General features: G+C 36.1%; 3 protein-coding genes across 8 annotated transcripts in view; 1 reads left to right on the forward strand and 2 right to left on the reverse strand.

Annotated features, from left to right (window-relative positions):
- Window positions 1–14586, reverse strand: part of LOC149661326 (rho guanine nucleotide exchange factor 12-like) — a 37427-nt gene extending 22841 nt beyond the window's left edge. For 2 of the 5 annotated variants that reach the window (XM_089842797.1, XM_089842796.1), the window contains exons 1-19: window positions 14402–14586; window positions 13449–13636; window positions 12836–12885; window positions 12718–12775; window positions 12377–12636; window positions 12074–12310; window positions 11758–12006; window positions 10599–10844; window positions 10368–10514; window positions 9949–10161; window positions 9644–9769; window positions 9355–9567; window positions 8016–8302; window positions 7768–7939; window positions 7011–7125; window positions 6770–6931; window positions 6422–6502; window positions 5730–5856; window positions 4181–4229 (exon numbers count right to left, since the gene is read on the reverse strand). In XM_089842797.1, the coding sequence (XP_089698923.1) occupies window positions 4181–4229; window positions 5730–5856; window positions 6422–6502; window positions 6770–6931; window positions 7011–7125; window positions 7768–7939; window positions 8016–8302; window positions 9355–9567; window positions 9644–9769; window positions 9949–10161; window positions 10368–10514; window positions 10599–10844; window positions 11758–12006; window positions 12074–12310; window positions 12377–12636; window positions 12718–12775; window positions 12836–12885; window positions 13449–13636; window positions 14402–14442 (3021 nt within the window). In that variant the 5' untranslated portion in view covers window positions 14443–14586. Of the gene's footprint in view, window positions 1–4180; window positions 4230–5729; window positions 5857–6421; window positions 6503–6769; window positions 6932–7010; window positions 7126–7767; window positions 7940–8015; window positions 8303–9354; window positions 9568–9643; window positions 9770–9948; window positions 10162–10367; window positions 10515–10598; window positions 10845–11757; window positions 12007–12073; window positions 12311–12376; window positions 12637–12717; window positions 12776–12835; window positions 12886–13448; window positions 13637–14397 lie in introns of all 5 variants that reach the window. The other 3 variants (XM_089842798.1, XM_089842799.1, XM_089842800.1) reach the window with 3 other exon arrangements.
- Window positions 14587–14663: 77 nt separating this feature from the next.
- Window positions 14664–18315, forward strand: mlt (tubulin folding cofactor E like protein mlt). Of its 2 annotated transcripts, none has more exons than XM_089842807.1 (6): window positions 14664–15058; window positions 15173–15446; window positions 15978–16153; window positions 16215–16557; window positions 17377–17528; window positions 17626–18315. In XM_089842807.1, exons 2-6 carry the CDS (start codon window positions 15183–15185, stop codon window positions 17945–17947), a joined length of 1257 nt encoding a protein of 418 aa, XP_089698933.1. In that variant the 5' UTR covers window positions 14664–15058; window positions 15173–15182; the 3' UTR covers window positions 17948–18315. The 2 variants fall into 2 exon arrangements, with proteins under 2 accessions (XP_089698933.1, XP_089698934.1); XM_089842808.1 differs by having other exon boundaries at window positions 14664–15049.
- A 249-nt stretch (window positions 18316–18564) lies between these two features.
- Rpp30 (ribonuclease P protein subunit Rpp30) lies at window positions 18565–21914 on the reverse strand. The gene is made up of 9 exons (XM_089842812.1): window positions 21257–21914; window positions 20420–20487; window positions 20200–20328; window positions 20072–20140; window positions 19789–19995; window positions 19688–19717; window positions 19558–19595; window positions 18825–18904; window positions 18565–18756 (listed from the first exon to the last, which is right to left on the reverse strand). Exons 1-9 carry the CDS (start codon window positions 21339–21341, stop codon window positions 18593–18595), a joined length of 870 nt encoding a protein of 289 aa, XP_089698938.1. The 5' UTR covers window positions 21342–21914; the 3' UTR covers window positions 18565–18592.
- Between the last annotated feature and the right edge of the window lie 198 nt (window positions 21915–22112).

Genomic DNA, 22112 nt, shown 5'->3' on the forward strand with positions numbered 1-22112 from the left:
TGTGAGCCAATAAGATAATTTAATTTTTTGGTTACGTGTTGAAGGAAGGGACTATATACTCGTCTATGAGTCGGACTGAAGTAAAGGCCAAACATTGTTTATTCCGTCTTAAAAAAGTCTATCTATCCCTGGTTGTAAAATATGATAAGGTTTGTAAAGAGGAAAGGAGATTTATACTTAGGTTGTTGAGTTTGGTTAATTTTGTTATACGATGAATAAACCAAAATGTATTTCAAGGGAAGCGTGAAGACTTTAAACAAACTCATATAATTTGATGTTGAACGGTAAAAAATGCTCCAAAACGTTAATAAAGTTCACAAAAACACTTCACGTTGTTTTTTAACATATTTTCAAACTTGGCTTATAATCCGAAATGAATATTTTATAATTCTAATGCGAATATTGTTCGAACTGTTCATGCTTCGTTTACCCAACAACACATATTTAAATATATCTTAAAACGTTTCCGGAGCTGTAATAATATTCTCATGTGTCTAGGTCATTTTCACTCTTGATAAATTTATCAACCATTTCCCTAAATTTACAGGTATTCTTTTTAAGGTACGCAAACTGAATCGCACGCAGTCACGTGGGACCTAAATTAGTAACGCTTGAACGATAATAATTTTTGGGATAAAATTTAAGCAAAACTGTCGTTAAAAGATTAGAAAAAGATAGCCAAGATAGAAACCTCAAAAATTGCCTTTTAAAAAAAATTTACATAATCCGGCAATTTATTCTGGAGCACTAATTAAAAATTCAGGCGCTTAAGAAAAAGAAATATATATATATATATTAAAAAGTGACACGTTTCGAGGGGATATATACCGACTATATTGTCCTAGATATTTTCAATTACAAAACAACGGCGTCAAAAAAAGGGAAAGATCAGAAACGAAAAGAAAAAAAATGCTAGAAATTATGTTCTCTCTCTATCTCTTTGGTGTTTGAGAGGGAAACAAATTTAAAATTCGTGTCACGACTGAGTAATTAAGTTCTGTTAGGGCCCGGATATATTTCGATTTTAGTGTTTTTCTTATTTCTCGACATGAATTAATACATATCGTAATAAGTTCATAAGATATGTTCCATAAGTTTGTAACTGGTTACTGAGAGCAGGGTTGCCATTACCTGACTTTTCCAGGTTTTCTCTGACCTTTTCAGGCCGAAAGTGTAAATGTTTACAGCACGTTTTTAAGTGCTTATAATTAAATAAACTCTCTACATTAAGATTTCCAACGTATTTGTTGCACCAAAATGATTAAGAAACATTTTAACCATAAATAACAGTCTAAGAGATTTTTTTAAAGGCATTTACTTTATAAAAACAATTCTAGACATTTTTAAGGATTGCTCTAGAGTTTTCTGTGTTAAGAGAGGATGAGGATTACTCTTTCAATAAAGACTTATCCCCATACATTTTACCCACTAAAATCAAATTCCCCGACTTTGCTGAAATTTTCAAAAATTCCCTGACTTTTCCAGGTTTTCCCTGACCCGTGGCAACCCTGTGACTAAGGTGAAACGTCACAGATTCTCGTAAAGCAACGCCTGGTGGGGCGCTGTCAAAGGCTTATTACAGACTAAATAGGACCCAGATGGAAAGTGCAAAAACCGAGCTCTCGAACGAGCTCTCAGTAGGCCTAATACTCTAGCATTACAAAGTATGGGTAATGTCATACTTATGGTAGGAACATATCTTATAAACTTATGATTTCGTTTATAAGAGGGTCGACTGTGGTGAGAAGCATATATATATATATATATATATATATATATATATATATATTTCATATTTCGCCACGAAACTATTTCCTTTATATTGAATTGGGATTTACGTTTAATTCGAATAACGTCATAGGAGAGAGAGAGAGAAGGCAATTAGTAAAACTCAACGTTCTTAGAATTAACAGTAATGATTTGAAGCTAAAATTAGGTCCAGAGAAATAAATCGATTTTGCGCGGACGATTCTTGGAAATTTTGTTTACCACTTCATAAGTTCATATATATTTCAAAACTAATTTGAATCGTTACAAAAATTATTTAGACTATATTTCAAAATCGGTTATTCGGAATAACTTGTTATTGACGCTGTATTTTCCCGTTAGATATTTAAGATTCTAGTATATCAAGGTCAGTCCATTACTGTTTAAAGTTAGGCTAGCGGGACAAGGATCAGGGTTCGTACAACGCTTGGAAAACCGATTTCCCTGAGTTTTATCCCATACATGGAGTAATAACAACGGGAGTGGGTTTCTTTTATTGTTGTAGAGCAAACTTACTCAAACCTCACAAATTTCCCTGAATTTTACTAAAAATCGAAATTTCCCCGAGTTTGTCAACTATTTACTTCCCTAGGTTTTCCAGGTTTATATGAACTATGAACCCTGAAGGATGTAGGCCTATATGAGGACCTGTATTTTTTCTCGAATATTAGAGTACCTCAAATTCGTAAACCTCAGAAGATGTTCTCAAATAAAATCAAAATGTCCTGACACTTTTTAGCCTATTTTTAAACTTCCCCGACCAAAAAAATAAATCAATCTGGCCTAAAAATAATTAGAGAATAATTGAGAAACAAGGCCTGCCATCATAAATTACGCGGAAGTCTATATATATAAATTATTTTAAAACATATTTCAAACTTCAAACGGATATCCTTTAAAAAATAGTAAATCCGACGCAATCACTGTTACTCGATTCGAATATCAGATCTCGGGCATATCAGAGTTAATATTACAATTAGTTCCCGAACCAAACTCTAAGGAGTTCTATACCACAATATTTCTAATATCTGACTAAAAACGAAATAATTCCAATTCCATAATTTTAGCACAAATATAGCTAAATTAGAATTTTGGAGAGAAAAATCACCAGAGCGCAAAATACGTTATACGTATCAATCAAGGTTGCCTTAAAAAAAATAAGGGCCACGTTCGTGTAGTTACAATTCGCCTCATTAAGAATACCAAAGCCTTTTTGTCTCTAATTAATCCAAGACTACCGACATTTCAATGTCAGAAAGCCATGGCGCAGGGTGGCATTTCGTGCCTAAAATAGAATCGAATTCCAGGGGATTTCGCGCGGCGCGTGTTAGCTTCTAAACTTTCAACCCAGGCCGCTCTTAATCGTGGAAGGAAGGCAAAAAAAGCATTTATAACCATACCACCCAATGTACCGGCTTCCGCGAATAAACTAAAATATCCCCACGAATATTAAACTACAAGTTACGATATTTCGTACAAAGTGAAAAGGGTGAACCAAAAAACACTCGGAGAAAAATAAGAAAATAATTTCTCAATCAAGAGAAATTTTACAATTTAGAACAAATTTATGTGAAAATGAAAATTCCGCGAAATCGTATGGCAAATTCATCCATAACTTGACCTCGCGAAATCGAAAGTGACATCATTTTGAAATCAGATATTATTACGAGTGACTGACAACTCGCGTTTCGCCTGAACTACTACGCTAACCCTTTCAAAGGCGAATAAGGCAGAGAAGCCGATAAGTGTAGGGGCAAAAATAGCGCAATAACTGTTTGTTATTCATGGTGAGAAATAAGTAAATTCATTTAATAGAAGTACGATCCTGACACAAGACTGCGCGCCGAGGGAAGGGAGAAATCGGGAAATTTTTTTCCCCTTCCAATGTACATTGCACAAAAGCTTAGGGCCACTATCGACCGGCGGTTTCCGTCATGTTAAAAGGTAGGGATATTTGTTATTTTACCACCAAGGATTTGCTCAAACCTTTACTCCGAATAACATTTAGTTTTAAAATTCGCGTAAGGGATATGGACATTAGCCAACCCCAATTGCGAAGTTTAATCTCTTACATTACGCAAAAATGACCGCGTTCCTTGGAAAAGTATCCCACCCCTTGTTAAGCTTAAACCGACTTCCCCTCTCTCTCTCTCTATCCAGTAACCAGCGGATACAACATCTACTATCCCCCGGTTTGGTTCTTTTTCAACATAATATACCGGCTCCTTGGTAGTAGTTACTATTATTTTCTTTCAACCAAGGCCTACATAACCGTTTTTCTAGCACCGAGATTTGTGTGTAATAATAAAATAGTATACCTCGCTTTCAGTAGTAACGTAACGCAAAACGAAAAGCAAAAAAAAAAAACAAAAGGGTAGGCCTATAATAATAGGAAAAAAAATATTAAACTCACCCGTTGTCTGAAACTCTCGGATCTGCCAATTGAAGTTCCTTTCTTGGCACTGAAACGAGGGAACATGGCGAATTGTAGACGTTATCCAAGCACATTGCCAAACTTAAAAAGGTTGATATAAGCCTTTTTTTTTGTTTTTTGGTAGTTGTCGGGGTAAAACGGGTAATTCTAAAATAAATCACGATTTAAACGAGAAAAAAACTCCCATTGGTCACGCGCGAGACGAAAATCCCCCGTTGTTAAAACATAACGCGCAATAATTAATCCGAAAACTCTGTACTTTTTCCGATTGAAAACAATTTTTATACGAAACCATTCGTATTCATTGACATTTGTAGCCAAAAAGCCGCGAATAAAATTATAAACACAGCGCTCGCGCAAAAAAAAAAGGGAGACTGACTCCGATTTTCACTTCCCTTCCCGGTTAGGGAATCTCTCGTCTTGCTCGGAAGCCAAACATCCTATTATTTCCCTCTCCACTCCGCGTTGTGTAAAGGGGGACGAAAATTGACGTTTTCTAGACTATGGGGGTGGTTCCTCCTCCCGTTTTACTATCGCGTAGCACTAGGATTCAGAGTAGACTACTTTTAATTCCCTTTCATAAAGGGAAGGAGATGGGTGGGTGGGATCGAACACGGCGGCGGTGTCTGTCTCTTTGACTCCTTTACTGAGTGAGGCGCAGCTTCCCGCGATCCCTACGATTCTATCCTCAAAGACCGAATGAGACTTATCCAGAGAGAGAGCGAGAGAGGCAGAGATGCTCAGAGGCGCGTGAGGATGGGGGGGAAAGCAAAGCCGAGACACCGACATGGACGTAGGGGGAATGGAAAGAAAATTCATCCTCTCTCTCTCTTTCTCTCTCACTCATCTGGCTCGCCCTGAAAGTCTACTACTCCTTGCTCTATCTCTCTCTCTCTCTCTAAACAACGGGATCCCGGATCCATTCTTACCAGGGAGACTGATTCAGGGTGGCCAGGGTGCTTCCCTATCTATACCAACAATAAAGAGTATGGCTACGGACGGAGTGGGGTGGTGTACCTTCCCCCAATCTATAACCCAAGGATATTCGAAACAGGGTGGGACCCTAACAGTTTTGGTAGCTACCACATTAGTTAATTAGGGATTCTAGCGGTACATTACCATCATTCAGGATAAAAGAATACTAGGCCTAACTATCATCAGTAAATTATAAAGATACACCAAGAATTCGTGTCACCATCGATAATTTACAACTATTACCAATATACATCGAAGCCATGACATCATAGTTGGCCTAAGGTCTACTGTATAGAGCTTTCAGTTGGAGGAGGATCTTTGTACCGTGACATAATAATTTACGCGGCCATATTGGTGGGTTTTAAAGCAGGAATGAAGCTAAGACCACCCAGGGTTACAATATGGCTACCAGAACAGCGGTGAGACTTGGGGGGAGGGTGTGACGTACTACGATCCCATCTGAAAGCTCTCTATCCCATTAACTCTAATAAAAATCCCAAGTACAACACAAACAATACGAAAAAAAATGAATAACAAAAGTATTTCTACTCACTTATGAATTTTGTCAATGTTATCGGCAACACCAGGCGGAATTCCTAATGGTATTGTATCGTCAAAACCAGCTTCAAACCGTTCCCGTAATTTATCAACTCTCAAAACACCCGAATTACTCCTTTCAACTGTTAAAGAAATAAACGACAAAACTGACGCAAATTAGATAGTATAATTAACAAACACAAATAAAACGTTAAAAAAAACAAAAAAATAACAAATTAAGTAATATAGGACTAGTTAATAATAACAGAAGGGGATAATAGAAGAAGGATGACACTCTGTATCCTCTTAATGCTTTAGTTATGTAACGTCATTCTTCCCAGGCTCCCCCTTTTAGTTTGCTTTCCCGCTCATCAAACTACAAATGGGCATCGCACTGTAAAGTGAATTCTATCGTTGTTTGGCACTAAATCCCCAACAATCATCCCACAAACCTAGTCTTGACGTGGGACAAAATTCACAAGCGCATGCGTCTTGCCAAATATTTAAACGCTAATAGAGTAATGATGAGGGAACTATTTATCGTGTATGTGATTCGGTTTAGTAACCTTGCTCTAAATGTTCCGATGTTGGGATTGGGAAGAGTGACGTTACACTTACCCCGCTTTGTGATATACTTCTCTCGAAGAGAAGTATTATATACTTCTGGTAATATAGGCCTAATTAATAATAATAATCAAAATAGTTTACCAGGATCAATGATATGAGAGTAGTCATGACCAGCATTATTATCCATATGAGCCTCTTCATTCAACCGCTTCGCTCGTTCAACTGCAAGAAGAAATAAGACGGGGTTTTGGAAAATAAGTACTAAATAAATTTCTATCGAGAACAGAACAGAACAACGTCTTTGTAGAATAATCTTTAGGCCTAATTTTTTATTTAAAAAGGGGGTGAACTTTGTTCTTGAAGCAAGCTGGTTAAGAAGTAATATCTTAGCCAAAGACACAAGGGAAGTTTTAAGTTTTAAACAAGTATTTTGGGAATTGGGAAAGAACTAAGAACTAAGAACGAAAAAATATATAAAGGATTTCTTACTAGCTCCAATATTCGGATGACTGGGTTTCCGGCTTTTTCCGATGATATTTTCCATCAGGCCAGAATAACGCTCTCTTCGTTTGTCTTTCTTACTTTTAAAGGCACCAATACAGGACTCCTCAACAACTTTCACGCAAGATTTGTGAATATTCATTTCGCAATCTGGTGGGGGAAAACAATGTGTACAACAAACACGTCAGAGAATTTAAACATTAGTCAAAAAGGGCATGCATGCACTTACGTTGGCATTGATAACCCTGATTTCCAACTCCCCAAATAATATTCTGACAATGATTGCAATAAGTAACTGAGCAATAATGTTGAGGGACAAACTGATGATTTTGAACGCAAATACTCTGAATTTCATAAAAAAAAAATTAAGTATTACTAAGATGAAGAGTCTATAATGATGAGATGCAATAGTACAACCATGGATGAAGGATGCGCGTGAGGAAATTTGTTTTCACTCTACAGGATAGGCAACTCCCTATCTCGAGCGACAGAATATTCTGTATATACTCTGTTACAACATCGGTTGTCAGCACGCGCAAAGCTGTTTCTCTATGTAACGTAGCTTTGTACGTGCTGTCAAGAGACGAAAAACTTCAGGATCTTCAGGATTTAAAATATCCGCGAGTTTTTTAGCTCGAGTGCACGGACCTCTAGGCCTCAGTTTCAAATAAGTGTAGAAGGCTGTAGGTAATTTCACACCATTTGAAACTAAGGCCTAGAGGTCCGTGCACTCGAGCTAAAAAAACTCGCGGATATTTTAAATCCTGAAGATCCTGAAGTTTTTTGTCTCTTGACAGCACGTACAAAGCTACGTTACATAGAGGCCTAGCTTTGCGCGTGCTGACAACCGATGTTGTAACAGAGTATATACAGAATATTCTGTCATTCGAGATAGGGAGTTGCCGATCCTATAGCGTGAAAACAAATTTCCGCACGCGCATTCTTCATCCATGGTACAACTCAAAAGTAATTACCACCACCGTTACCTTTTTGTTCCTTTGCAAAAACTTTAATCTAGACTTTTCCTTTGCAACAAACGTCGGCCATTTATCAACTAGGGTTAAAGCCTGAGGTCCCTTAACACCAAATTGTTTTAGAATCGTCGCCAATGAGGATGCTAAAGCCGAATCTTCGTCAGAAACATTGTCTGGATCCTCACTGTGGTGGTGGTGATGTTTATAACATCGTATTACTACTTCAAAAACGAAATTTTAAAATCAATTTTTACACTTACGATATCTTTTCCAATGTTGGGACTAAAACTTGTTCGATTATTTTCAGTTCTTTATTCTTATCGTGTATCGCTTCGTCTAATTGATAGTCCTTTGGTCCATATATGTTTCCCAAACCAATGGCTCGTTTATTTCTAAATTCGGCTAAGACAGAGTTTAAATTTTCTCTGGCTTTTTTCCTGGCTCTCCTAAATATGGGACGCAGCGTGTCTTCTTTTTCTAAATGATGCTGAAGACCATCGTCTATTTCGTGCAGAATTGTTTCCTCAATGTCTTTCACTCGTAAAGGCTAACAATAAGGAACAATAAAAAAAAAGAAAGATTTTTTTCTTTCATTTCAGGTGTTAAATATTGATTAAAGCATTCCTTATTGCGCTAACTAGATCCATTAGCCGGCGTATGTTGTTCTTAGTAGGCCAAACTAGGCTTAAAACGCGTCTTTCTTTGTAGGCCAAACTAGGCTTAAGACGCGTCTTTCTTTGTAGGCCAAACTAGGCTTAAGACGCGTCTTCTCTTTGTAGGCCAAACTAGGCTTAGCACGCGTCTTCTCTTTGTAGGCCAAACTAGGCTTAGCACGCGTCTTCTCTTTGTAGGCCAAACTAGGCTTAGCACGCGTCTTCTCTTTGTAGGCCAAACTAGGCTTAATACGCGTCTTTCTTTGTAGGCCAAACTAGGCTTAGCACGCGTCTGTCTTTGTAGGTCAAACTAGGCTTAGCACGCGTCTTCTCTTTGTAGGCCAAACTAGGCTTAAGACGCGTCTTTCTTTGTAGGCCAAACTAGGCTTAGCACGCGTCTGTCTTTGTAGGTCAAACTAGGCTTAGCACGCGTCTTCTCTTTGTAGGCCAAACTAGGCTTAAGACGCGTCTTTCTTTGTAGGCCAAACTAGGCTTAGCACGCGTCTTTCTTTGTAGGCCAAACTAGGCTTAGCACGCGTCTTTCTTTGTAGGCCAAACTAGGCTTAAGACGCGTCTTTCTTTGTAGGCCAAACTAGGCTTAGCACGCGTCTTCTCTTTGTAGGCCAAACTAGGCTTAGCACGCGTCTTCTCTTTGTAGGCCAAACTAGGCTTAGCACGCGTCTTCTCTTTGTAGGCCAAACTAGGCTTAGCACGCGTCTGTCTTTGTAGGTCAAACTAGGCTTAGCACGCGTCTGTCTTTGTAGGCCAAACTAGGCTTAGCACGTGTCTTCTCTTTGTAGGCCAAACTAGGCTTAAGACGCGTCTTCTCTTTGTAGGCCAAACTAGGCTTAGCAACACGTCTTCTCTTTGTAGGCCAAACTAGGCTTAGCACGCGTCTTCTCTTTGTAGGCCAAACTAGGCTTAGAAAAGAAAAGGCATAACTCACCGCTCCAGGCACCAAAAACGTTGAATGAATTTCATAAGCCCACTTTTTCATCTCTTTTCCGGTTCCAGCTTCATAGATATTTGATAGTATGTAGAAGAACATACTGGCCGGACTTCGATTCAATATTAAATACTGGATAAATACAGCCAAGTGCGCTTGGTTTTTTAGTAACTTCCAAAGACTGTTGAAAGGGCCATGGTCATCTCGATGTCCCTGTGATGAAACCAAACATTACAAATTTTTTAAAACAGAATAATGAGAAACGGAACATTATTACTGAAGTACTTACCTCGCTGTCAGAGGACATTTCCTCTTCTTCCATACACACGATGTAGGGAGGTGACCCAATTTTGGATCCCCCATGAGTCATGATAGAACTAGTAGGAGAAGACTGTTCTTCCGGAGGTGTACCATACTATGAAGATAATTATTAGTTTTTAGTTTGTTAACATCATAAAGCGCGAAAACAATTCTTCTAAAACACTGAAGAGGTTAAGGTTAAAAACAGTTCAATGAAAACACTTTTCACCCAAAAAACAAATGATAGACAGACAGGCTTAGGCTTGTTAATCAAAAAGTTCGTATGCCAAATACCTTTAATGCGCCAGTTGTAGGCGAGACGATGAAAGACGAATTAGAATCGGGAGTTGAAGCGGAAAAAATACTAAGATCATCTTGATAAGATTGGGGACTCAAAGGCGAAATGGTTTCCAAAATTTCATTCTCCGATTCAGCCAAATTTCCCAATGACAAAGAACCGTGGGAAAAATTGGCATGCAAACATTCCGTAGGCGGCGTACATGCAGCCTAAATGCGCGTTACCAATTACCATCATTGTCAAACCAACACCAGCAAAACATTCTACAAAACTAGTTTCCCAAAATTATTCCTAAGTTCAACCAAATTAAGACGATTTTGAAATAAAGTAATAGCAATCAATCATGCTTTTCTTAAACTTAAGATTCTGATCTACTAAATTAATTTGTTAGTAGTAATTAGTTTTAATTAATTACCTCTTCAGCTCCATAATATTCGTCAACATCAATTCCTTTAACTTCATAACCATCATGACCATGGCCAACTGACGTTGGAGGAGGAGTTCCAGGTGGTGAGTTGTGAGGGCTTTCGCCAGGAAAGTCAAAATGGTGATATGAAGTACCCTAAAGGAGGAAAACGGCAATGGTTTTTGAAAAGTGAATTAGGACTTACCAACTTTCACCACCACAAAGTTTGCGATGACCTACCCGATAAGGCAAATTCGTGGGTCGCCAAGATTTGTTATTAGGAGCATCACAGTCATTTTGTAAGGCATCAGTTGCGCTCATTTTCCTAGGATAACATTGCTGACCCAATTCACTATGGGATCTTGTTAGTAACCATTCTGTAGACTTTATCTTCTTTTTCTCTTGAAGTATTTGTTGCAAGTTGATATTATGAAGCAGAGACTCGGGACTCGAGCTTTGGCGGGAATGTGTTGGACCAACGTGAGGCTATAAAGATAGACTCTTCTTAAGCCTAGTTTGGTCTATTAAGAAAGACATTTCTTAAGCCTAGTTTGGTCTACTAAGAAAGACGCGTCTTAAGCCTAGTTTGGTCTACTAAGAAAGACATTTCTTAAGCCTAGTATGGTCTACTAAGAAAGACATTTCTTAAGCCTAGTTTGGTCTACTAAGAAAGACGCGTCTTAAGCCTAGTTTGGTCTACTAAGAAAGACATTTCTTAAGCCTAGTATGGTCTACTAAGAAAGACATTTCTTAAGCCTAGTTTGGTCTACTAAGAAAGACATTTCTTAAGCCTACTTTGGTCTACTAAGAAAGACATTTCTTAAGCCTAGTTTGGTCTACTAAGAAAGACTCTTCTTAAGCCTAGTTTGGCCTACTAAGACTTTTCTTAAGCCTAGTTTGGCCTACTAAGAAAGACTTTTCTTAAGCCTAGTTTGGCCTACTAAGAAAGACTTTTCTTAAGCCTAGTTTGGCCTATAATTATATACTTTTCTTAAGCCGAGTTTGGCCTACTAAAAACGACTTTTCTTAAGCCGAGTTTGGCCTTAAGCCTAGTTTGACCTACTATGGAAGACTTTACTTAAGCCAAGTTTGACCTACTATGGAAGACTTTACTTAAGCCTAGTTTGGCCTGCTGTGGAAGACTTTACTTAAGCCTAGTTTGGCCTACTGTGAAAGACTTTACTTAAGCCTAGTTTGGCCTACTGTGGAAGACTTTACTTAAGCCTAGTTTGACCTACTATGGAAGACTTTACTTAAGCCACGTTTGACCTATAATTCTATTACTTTTCTTAAGTCTAGTTTGGTCTACAATGAAACACTTTCCTCCAGTCTTGTTTAGGCAGGAAATTTTTTTTTTAAATTCGTTAAGTTTTACATTAATCTTAAAAGTAAATCCTACCCATGTTTTTGCACTATTAGAGTTATTCTTTGAAAGATTCTCCAATGATGTTGAAACAGTTATGGGTCTAGCACCGGGAAAACCCGTCCAATTCTCATTATTGGGCGGTATATTCCGACTATTCTGTCTATTGTGATGAGCTGGGGGAGGATGGGAAGAAGGTACAGGGGGCGATGAAGGGGGTTTGAAAGCTGTCTCGTCCATTGGAACGGGTGACCGATCGGGCTTCTGCAACATAGGAGCTGAAGTCTATGAAAAAGCAAAGGTTAAGGGAAAATCTAGGTACAACTAAGGGAAAAACTGAGATATTCTTTACCTGATGGGTCAAATGCTTCCCGTGTCCATGAGCTGGTGAATGTGTAGATCGAGAACTTTCAGAATGGCACTGTCTAAGTGTTGGTGGAGAACGAGGCGAACGTGGGGCAGCGTATTCAGGATGGCAACCAGTCAGGCTAATTAGTTGTTCTTCTAAAGTTTTAATTCTTTTATTGGCGCTTTGTATCTGTTGGCAAACCAATTCTGTCGGGTTTTTAGAATACTCAGCTTGCAAAGTCTTTAAGAAACAAGGATAATTGGATCATATAACCATATTTTAAAATTTCAGACAAATAGAACAGACCTCTAAGAAGACAACTTCTTTATCATACATCTTTTTAATTGTTTGAATTCTATTATTATTAACTTCTTGCTGCTTTTCGGGATCAACAGGTTGAGGACCCGTAATTCTTTCGGATGAAGATGACAGACGATTTGTCTGATTTTGTCCTCCAACAGGATGTGAAGGAATAGCTATAGGCAAAACTGGATTGCCCCGTATTCCTCCCACACCCCCTTGACCAGGAGGTTTACCCAACAAAGTAAGTGCAACATATGAACCAGCTAAAAATATTGATTTTTATTATTATTACTCTAAAAAGAAGAAACCTACAACAACTCTCCGTGCCTAAATACTTTACTTACACTTTATAAGTTTAACAACCTCTTGGTGATTCGATTGCGTGACTAGGGTTCCATTAACCTTTAAATTTAATAGTCATGAATTTGAAACATAATTTTTAACACTAATTTTAATTCCTACTTTAATTATGCGGTCCCCTTGAAGAACTCCCGCCCTAGCAGCTGCACCATCTATACGTTACGATTAATATATATTAAATAAAGTAAACAGAGCTTTCTAGTTCCCATAAAATAGCAGGGAGCCCACTCTTAAATTTAAAATTCCTTATAGGAAAAATAGGAATTTTTTTCCGGAATTATAGGATTTTATAGGAGAAAAAAAACCATGTGTTTTTATAGGAAAATATAGGACTAAAAATGCTCATATATATAATACAATTTTGGGGCTTAAACTATGTAGAAAAATCCCAAAAAAAAAAATAAAAAATAACAAATTGAATTTTACTTTGAAAACTCAGAACAACTTAATTAAAATGAAATATAATATGTAAAAAAATGCAATTTTGGTGTCTATTCAAATGTGATCTCGATAAAAAAAAAAGCTAAATTTTGATAAATTTGTTGGTAAACTATACGAAAACTTCGACTAAGTCAAAAATATAGGATATTATAGGACCTTTCATGAAATTATAGGATAATATAGGATTGGTTCAAAAATATAGGAATTTTTAGTTAAAGGAATTATAGGACCGGTGGGCTCCCATAAAATAGGCTTAAAATCACATGAACATTACCTTCTTTAACAACTTGAACAAAGACTGGATTATCTCCAGAAACAGTTAACCCATAGCCTTTCTCATCCCTCTGAATAATAACGCATCTTTGTACAAGATCACCCGTGGCTTCTACTGGTTCCATGGTTTTACCATTAGGTTCATCTTTTTTAGTCACGAGTAAATCACTTTTGCTTAAACTACCCAACCTACAACAAAAAGGTACATAATCTCAGGCACACCATAGGCACATTTGCTTCAAAATATTAAGCTTAAAGAGCAATAAGAATAGACTAATGGCACCCCATGTTATTTCCCCATAGAGCTTAATACAGTCAAAGGCAGAGGACTGCCATTACCCTATAGTATCCAATATAACTTTGAAAATAACTCTTAAAAGTAACTTGAATAACAACCTATGGGGAAGCTTTGTCAAAGCAATTAGCCTGATAATGTCAAAGGTTACTTTAAATGATAAGCTGTCACACCTATCCTAATAAAATGTGTTCCAATAAAACTAGAGATAAAATATCTCTGTTTAACAATAGACTCATCTAGACTCATTACGTTTTTCATCATTTCATCTACAAATTTTTATTTCATATAAGCTACATGTAGATATAGAGAGGCCCAGGCCTATCAAATATTATTTGGATCGAGGTGGGGCTGAATTAAAAAATTAAGACGCATTTAACAATTAATTCTAGAGATTGGCTATATAGTTATGGTTTTACAATACGAATAATTAATTAATTTTAATGGTAAATAAAAAGGGAAATAAACTCTCGTTAGGCCTACTACGCTACACCCCAACAACAAAACTTATTTAACCTGAGAAATATCATATGAAATCAAGGAAAATTTAATAACCAAGGCTTAATGTCAAAAAACCTCGGCGTGAGTGAGTGAGTCTGAAAACTCCGGACGAAATTCGGACTTAATTAAGAAATAAATAAAAAAAAACGCTTACTAACTTGTCGTGTAAGCCAGAGGTTGGATTTTCCATAATTTTCATTCACCTTATTAACCTTTATCGTTCGATTTGTTTCTAATTAATTCGAAAAAGTGTAACATCGCTGATTATTATGGCTGACGACGGGTGACGCGCTTCTCTTGGCCTCGGTACTAGTCCGGTCGGATCTTACTAGCGGCGAATCCAATCACGACCTACCACAAGAACTGGAGGTCAATTACGTATCCCTTATAAACCCACAAAGGTCAACTTGGCTTAGGGCCTACTTCCATTCCCTCTATCCGTCGTATCTCTAACTATTCTATCTCATACTATTATTACGGGGAAACTTTGCATTCCACCGTCAGTCTGCGCGCAAAGTGGTCTCATATTATTCCTTTGTGAAAATTCGGAATATCGAGACCCGTCGTATACTTAATGACATCGCGTAGTCTGTGGTCTTATTTCGTATCCCATTCCCACACCAAAAAATAATACGCCACTAATTTGTGTGTTCGTAAACAAACATGAGTTTGGTATTATTATGTTTAAAATTTAAATTAAATTTCGAAATTTTTTTTTACAAAACGCGAATATAAATGCGATTAAAATTAACTAAGTTATATAAATTTTGATCGCAGCTCTGGAAGGATATTTTCTATCAAAAAAAGTGACTCAAGTGAGTAATGAAATGAACTGCCTACATAAGTACATATACATACATGCACTGGTTTTCCAAGTGTCGAGTGTTATTTTGATGAATATTTTTTTGTTTAATTTTTTAATTACTAAGCGTAAAAAAAATGGCATTTTCTTTCACTGATGCCCTGTGCGCGAAATATGGAGAAGAAATTATGGAGGGTTTAAACACAACTTGTGAAATATTTGTTGTTGGGAGTTTTCCTAGCCGTTCAACACCTGATGGAAGATATCTAATAGTTCCCAGGTCTTTATCTTCAACTAATAGCGGGATTTCAACAGCAGGATGTGAAAGAACGATACAAGAACTTTGCCATGACGTAGAAGAATTGGATTTAACTCAAAATCAATTATGCGATTTGAAGGAGGTTTGTTTGTTTAGACGCCTTATAGTGTAATGGCACCTACTTGCCTTTGACTGTATTAAGCTCTATGGGTAGTTAACATGGAGTGCCACTACTCTATAATAATAACAGAAGTGAGATGAGACCAGAAGTACTGAGCTAACAAAATTCTTCACTTGGCGAAAGTGAATATTCTTGATAAGACAAGAACGGTTGGCCCTCTGGTAGCGGTTTCTGAATTTTCCCTCCAAAACGTGAGACGCTCGCTCGCGGTGGTAGACGGCCGAACTAGATTCAAGCACCCACGTCCGTGTTCCTCCGCTTTAGGTTGAGGGGAAGGGGAAAGGAAATGTTTTTGGAACTCGACCAATTTTTTTCTCTCTAGCATAGGCGCGATTGAAGCGGCGTAAAATCCTCAAATTTGTTCACTAATGCCAGGATCTATTACCAATGCTAGAGCCCTTCACTTCTAGTCTCATCTCACTCCTGATAATAATAATAATAATAATAATAATAATAATAATAAAAAGATTTATAAACAATGTACTACTATAGGTGGATAAAATTATCTCTAAAATGTCAAGATTATGGTTTTTAAACTTGAGTCATAATGACTTTGAAGAAACATGTCCTGTTGAAATGACAACGTGTCCTAGCATTAAGTCTCTAGTTCTTAATCACACGCATATACCTTGGGATATTTTAACGTGTTTCTTAGATGCAATGCCAAAGTAAATAATAAAGAAAAGAATATTTAGAAAAATATTCAAATGTTTCAAACTTCCTCTTTAGCTTACAAGAATTGCATCTTAGTTTGAATAATTATAATTGCATTGAAATGGACACGAAAAAAAGATACCCGAGCGTTAAAATATTACACATCAGTGGCAATCCAATTAAAAATTGGGAAGATGTTGTACATTTGGGTCAAAATTTCCCTAAATTGGAAAGTTTAATAATGGTTGACTGCGCAATCCAAACCATCCCTGATCCTAATTTATGGACGCAAGATCTCTCAGCTCTACGTTGCCTAAGCATCAATAATGCCCCTCTTAAAGACTGGGAAGATATTGACAGACTTAATTGCATACCTCAGATTGAAGATATAAGAGTTTTGGGTTTGCCTTTTTTAGAGGTTAGAGTTCAAAACACTTCTTTAAAAAAAAAACTACAGGGTTCGTACACGACCTGGAAAACCTGGAAAAGTCAGGGAAGTTGAAAATGGGCCTAAAATGTCAGGGAAAAGTCAGGAAAATTGAAAATGGGCCTAAAATGTCAGGGAAAAGTCAGGGAAGTTGAAAATGGGCCTAAAATGTCAGGGAAAAGTCAGGGAAATTAAAAATGGACCTTAAAAGTCAGGGAAATTAAAAATGGACCTTAAAAGTCGGGGAAATGTCAGGGAAAAGTCAGGGAAATTAAAAATGGACCTTAAAAGTCAGGGAAATGTCAGGGAAAAGTCAGGGAAATTAAAAATGGACCTTAAAAGTCAGGGAAATTAAAAATGGACCTTAAAAGTCAGGGAAATTAAAAATGGACCTTAAAAGTCAGGGAAATTAAAAATGGACCTTAAAAGTCAGGGAAATGTCAGGGAAATTAAAAATGGACCTTAAAAGTCAGGGAAATGTCAGGGAAAATTTATTGGAGGGAAATTTAAAGTCTGGATAACAGTAGGGTAACCTTCTGAGACTTGAGCAGAGCAACAAATTTGCGGAGCTCGCTTCGCTCGCTCGCTCTAGTTATTTACAACAATAATTCGTGCAAAAATGACTCTAGTGAATTTAGATTGGTTTTCATATATGTTCGCCATGTACATTATTGAAATTGGTCAGGGAAATTTGTTCAAGTTAGTCAGGGAAAACCTGGAAAAGTCAGGGAATTTCATTCCAAAAATTTTGTACGAACCCTGAACTAGCTAGGTGGATATATATAATTATAATATATTAATTTCAATTAGGATTTAAAGGAGGTTGAACGCCGCCAGCATTTAATAGCCCGCCTACCAAAAGCCTCAAAATTAAATGGAAGTGATATTACCGTTAAAGAGAGGGAAGATGCGGAAAGGACCTTTCTTAGATATTTTTTAGATAAAGAAGAAAGACCAAAAAGGTTTAGATTACTTTATTTTTAAATAATTTTGCATAATCAAATTATTTAATAAACTAATAATTTTTTAATTTAATTTAATTTAATTACGATTAAAAAGGTTTTTTGATTTGGAGGCGATACACGGGAAGCTTCAACCATTGGTGGAAATAGATTTCACTGTGAAAAAAACTGCGAAAGTTGAAGTGCGTTTCTGTGATAAAACAGAAAAAATTACTCTAGATCTTTATAAAACGGTGCTAGAGTTTAAAAATCAACTCTCGGCTATATACGGTTTACCCATTAGTAAAATGAGATTATTTTACGTGGACAATGAAATGAGTGAATGTATGGGAGCTGAAGAATTGAAGTTTAATTCCAGAAAGCTATATGCCTATAAAGTTAATGATGGGGATGAATTTGTGATTGATTCCAAAAAATAATAATGAAGGAATTAATTAATTAAAATATTATACTGAATAACTAAATTGGGGAGAAAAAAATGAATGACTAATGAGGAAAAACGAATGAATAATGATCCAAAAGAAAAGAATTCAATGCCTTAGATTTCCTTAAATTAAGTAATAACTAATAATAAGCATTTGTTTTTAATTTTAAATCTTTTTTATCCTAAAAGAAAAAGATGTTCATTTAGGCTTTTAAATAATTTAGGTTGATTTTAATTAATTAATTAATTAAGTGCTTTAATTTTCCAAATCTTATAATTTTTTAATTTTTAACCGGTGAAAAAATTTAATATAATTATTTATTTTAATGTTTTTTTTAACTAACAAAGTCCAAAAAAATAAGAAAGGCTAATTAAAACAAAAAGTGGATCAAATTAATTAATTAATTAATTTTTAAAATAGATATAAATTTATTTTTTGTTTCTCTCTGTTAATAAATTTTAGATAGTTTAAAAAAAATATATAAACCATACCAAATTTTTAACTTAATTAATTAATTAATTAATAATAATAATTGCTGAATTTGCTTACCGCAAAACAAACTGTACATTAAAGATTATTAAATTTATTACTAACCAATATACTAATAATAATTGTGAATTTTTTTATTTTTTTGTTTAATCACTTTGTAGTTTCCAATTTAATTAATTTTTTAGCGGGTTCATCATTATTATCTTGAAGTGTGGTTAAATATGTACAAGCTTCTTTAAGCCATTTTTCAGAACCAGCAACTTCCGAGAGATTTTCAATGGAAACAACTCCTAGTCCAGTTTTATTTCTAACCTCTGAAGTTTTCAATTCAATAGTTTTAATCAGTACATACATACTGATTGAAGGCGTAAAAAAACCATACCGGAATGAATAATAGCTCCCCTGCAATTTTCTCTTACTGATGCATTTGATTGTTCCTTACTCATACCAAACAATAATCCTCTGAAGAATTTTATCAGTCAATAAATTTTTAATTGAACACAAAAATCAAGTATTCAAGTATTTGGGGGTAAATTTTGACTAGGGTTGTGCGGGTACTCGAAAATGATGGGTACTCGACTTTGATTCCGAGTAAAATGGTTTTCCTAGGACTCGAACGGGTACCCGGGTCCTGGTCCAAGGCCTAAAATTACCCGTTTAGGGCTTGTCGAGTCCATTTTTCTTTACCAACTTAATAGGCAACTTTATCAGCTACTGATAAAAATGTTTTCATATTTAAAAAAGTTAAAATTACTATTAATGTTTAGTTTTGAAACAGTTAGAAAAAAAACAGAATGTTTTAAGAGCAAATGAAATTTGACGAATTTTGGGCTCGGATTAAGAATTTTGGACTCGAAACCATGTTTTTTGGACTCGAAACCATGTTTTAAGGACTCGATGGACTCGAAACCATGTTTTAAGGACTCGATGGACTCGAAACCATGTTTTAAGGACTCGATGGACTCGAAACCATGTTTTAAGGACTCGATGGACTCGAAACCATGTTTTAAGGACTCGATGGACTCGACGAGTCCACTTTTCCAGGACTCGGACTCGGACTCGAAACCTAAAAATGAGGACTCGCACACCTCTAATTTTGACTAAAATGTTCTTACAAATTTGAGACATCTTTGGGACTTCTTAACTCCATAGACTAAGTATAAAAATTAAAATTAATTTATACATAAAAATTAAAAACACCTCTTTGGGTTTACGATACATGTTGTAATAAAGGGGCTAGCTTACTTTTAACGAGGCACTAGTTAAAATTATTTTCTGAAATTACATATATTTTTATTTATTTACTATAGAAATTTGGTATGATAACATTTCTAATTTGCTCATACCTTTCCTTTAACAACATCAACTAAATTATTAGCATTGGATATAATTAGAGTTCTTTCTGTTGAGCTTCTAAGGCAAGGGGAATATTGAATTTCAAAAACGATTCCATTTTGAATTGCCTGTCTACAATTATTATGTTTAAAATGATATGGCATCTTAGATGATAGGTCAAAGGTCATGATATCATAGTCTAACAATCCACAAATGTGCTATACACATACATAAATATATATATTTATTAATGCAAAACTGAATTGTGTTTAAAATTTATTTAGAGAATAGTACCTGAAATATTTTGAAATTACTGGGTTGGAGGGCTATCAAATCATATTTCTTAGTTACAGGGGATTTCATCTTTATTAAGTTAAATAATTAGACTCGGAAATATCATTAATTTAGCTCCAATTTCTTACCAAACGGTGTACATGATAATTATCACCAACTACTACTGTTAATCTGTTTAAAATCTTATAATTTCTTATGCCAATTTGTATCTCCGCTTTTTCATTTTCTCCTATAGCTACTTTCAAAGGTTCAGGAATCTAACAGTTAATCGTCATATTTTTTATAATAAACGTTATATCAGAAGTTAATAATTATATATTAAAGCTATATAGATAAGTTGGCACATACGTGTATTTCTTTAGAATCAAAAGTTGACTCCTCCAAAATAGTGTTTAAAGCCACAACCTCATATCCCACTGTTAAATAATTTTAATCCCATTTAAGGATTCAAAGAATTAAATTAAAATTTAAGAACTAAAAGTAACATGGATATTAAGCCTCTTTTTAAGCTTAAGCACAAAACATAATGTAGTAGTACCATAAGGAAATCATATCTCTAAGGGCCCAAGCGCATCTATTAGCAAAAACATCTAGTTCTGCTAGATGTGACGTAGATTTTGTATAGGGGCTCCTTCCGAATTTTTCGTGAAATTCGCGGGAGAGAAAAATAATTTTCAAAATCAGCCATGGCCGATATCCTAAGCCGGTCGTGGTCTAGACGCGAGCTCTGAGATAACGCTCCCAAGCGGTTGTGAATCAAACTAAAACACACGGGTAGGCGAGAGAGGAAGGACTGAGGGGAAAAAATAAGTAAGAGAATTTCCAGAACCCCCCAGCTCTCTCAGACACAAGAGGTAAATTCGCGCTTAGTAAAAATCGCGAAGAGCTGTCGTGAGAAATCTTTGAAGGAGGGAAAAATGTTCAATGCCGGGTTACTCTGCAACGAATGCGCTCGGCCTCTGTTTAGGCTATACAATTATTATACCACTTGAGATGAGACGGATGGCTGACCAAATCGGACATACATACATTTCAACCGTAATATAGAATCTTGGGCCCTTAGAGATATAATGTCCTTATGGTAGTACTACACGTGTTTGCCCGAATTGTAGACTCTCAACTTTTGAATTTCCCCAACATACTTAAGCCTTGGCTTATATATATATAAGTCAAAAAATATCTTACGTTTAAACGCCGTCTTCACGCGATCTAATATATTTGAACTTCCTACAGACTCCTTACTGTTTCTCACGACAATATTTAAGTCCATATTATAATAATTATAATTAACTTTAAAACGAAATGCGTTAGAGTAAACACCGAACACGTTTTAATTAACCACAAAAATTCTGCCAATCTGTCGTCTGCAATCAATGAGATAGAATATATATATTAAAACTAGAGTCACAACGTGAAATCTCGAGATCAACGTTTCGCGATACACCTTTTGTCGAGCATGAATCTTTATCAAATACGCGTGGCGCCAGGCCACCCTAAGAACTTTTTTATTACCGTCTGCTGCTATAATCTGTGTAACAAGCTGTCAAAATAGTTTCTAAACGTGTTAAATAAAATACGCGAGTTAAATAATAAAAACTCTAGTCCTTTTCAATCTAATAGACCAATTCGAATATTACATGCAGAGAAAAAAAACTTCCAGGGGCAAGCCGCCATTCTGAATAATTTCCCTCACGCCAGGAGACATCGCTAGAGGCATGACCGGGCTTGCTAGCCTCTAACACGCAGTGAGCTTGGGCTGCCCTCTAGTGGTGTTTCGTGGCGGGAGAGAAATTATTCAGAATGGCGGCTTGTCCCTGGAAGTTTGTTTCTCTGCATGTAATATTCGAATTGGTCTATAAATAGAAGAAATAAAATCATAACGATCTTTCTGATTGCAAATAAGCGAGAAAAAGTTGTAATTAGTTCCGCGAGAGGGTGACAGGTGGCGCTGTCATGTTTTGATAACCGTGCTTGATAAACACAATGTGTTTCGCGGTAAGCCGATTTGAATTGTAACTCTATCTAACTCATTGGTTGTAGC

The sequence above is a fragment of the Phalangium opilio genome, unplaced genomic scaffold (genome assembly GCF_054372755.1).
Source record: "Phalangium opilio isolate 3A_F unplaced genomic scaffold, DU_Popi_V2 ptg000070l_1, whole genome shotgun sequence".
NCBI lineage: Eukaryota > Metazoa > Arthropoda > Arachnida > Opiliones > Phalangiidae > Phalangium > Phalangium opilio.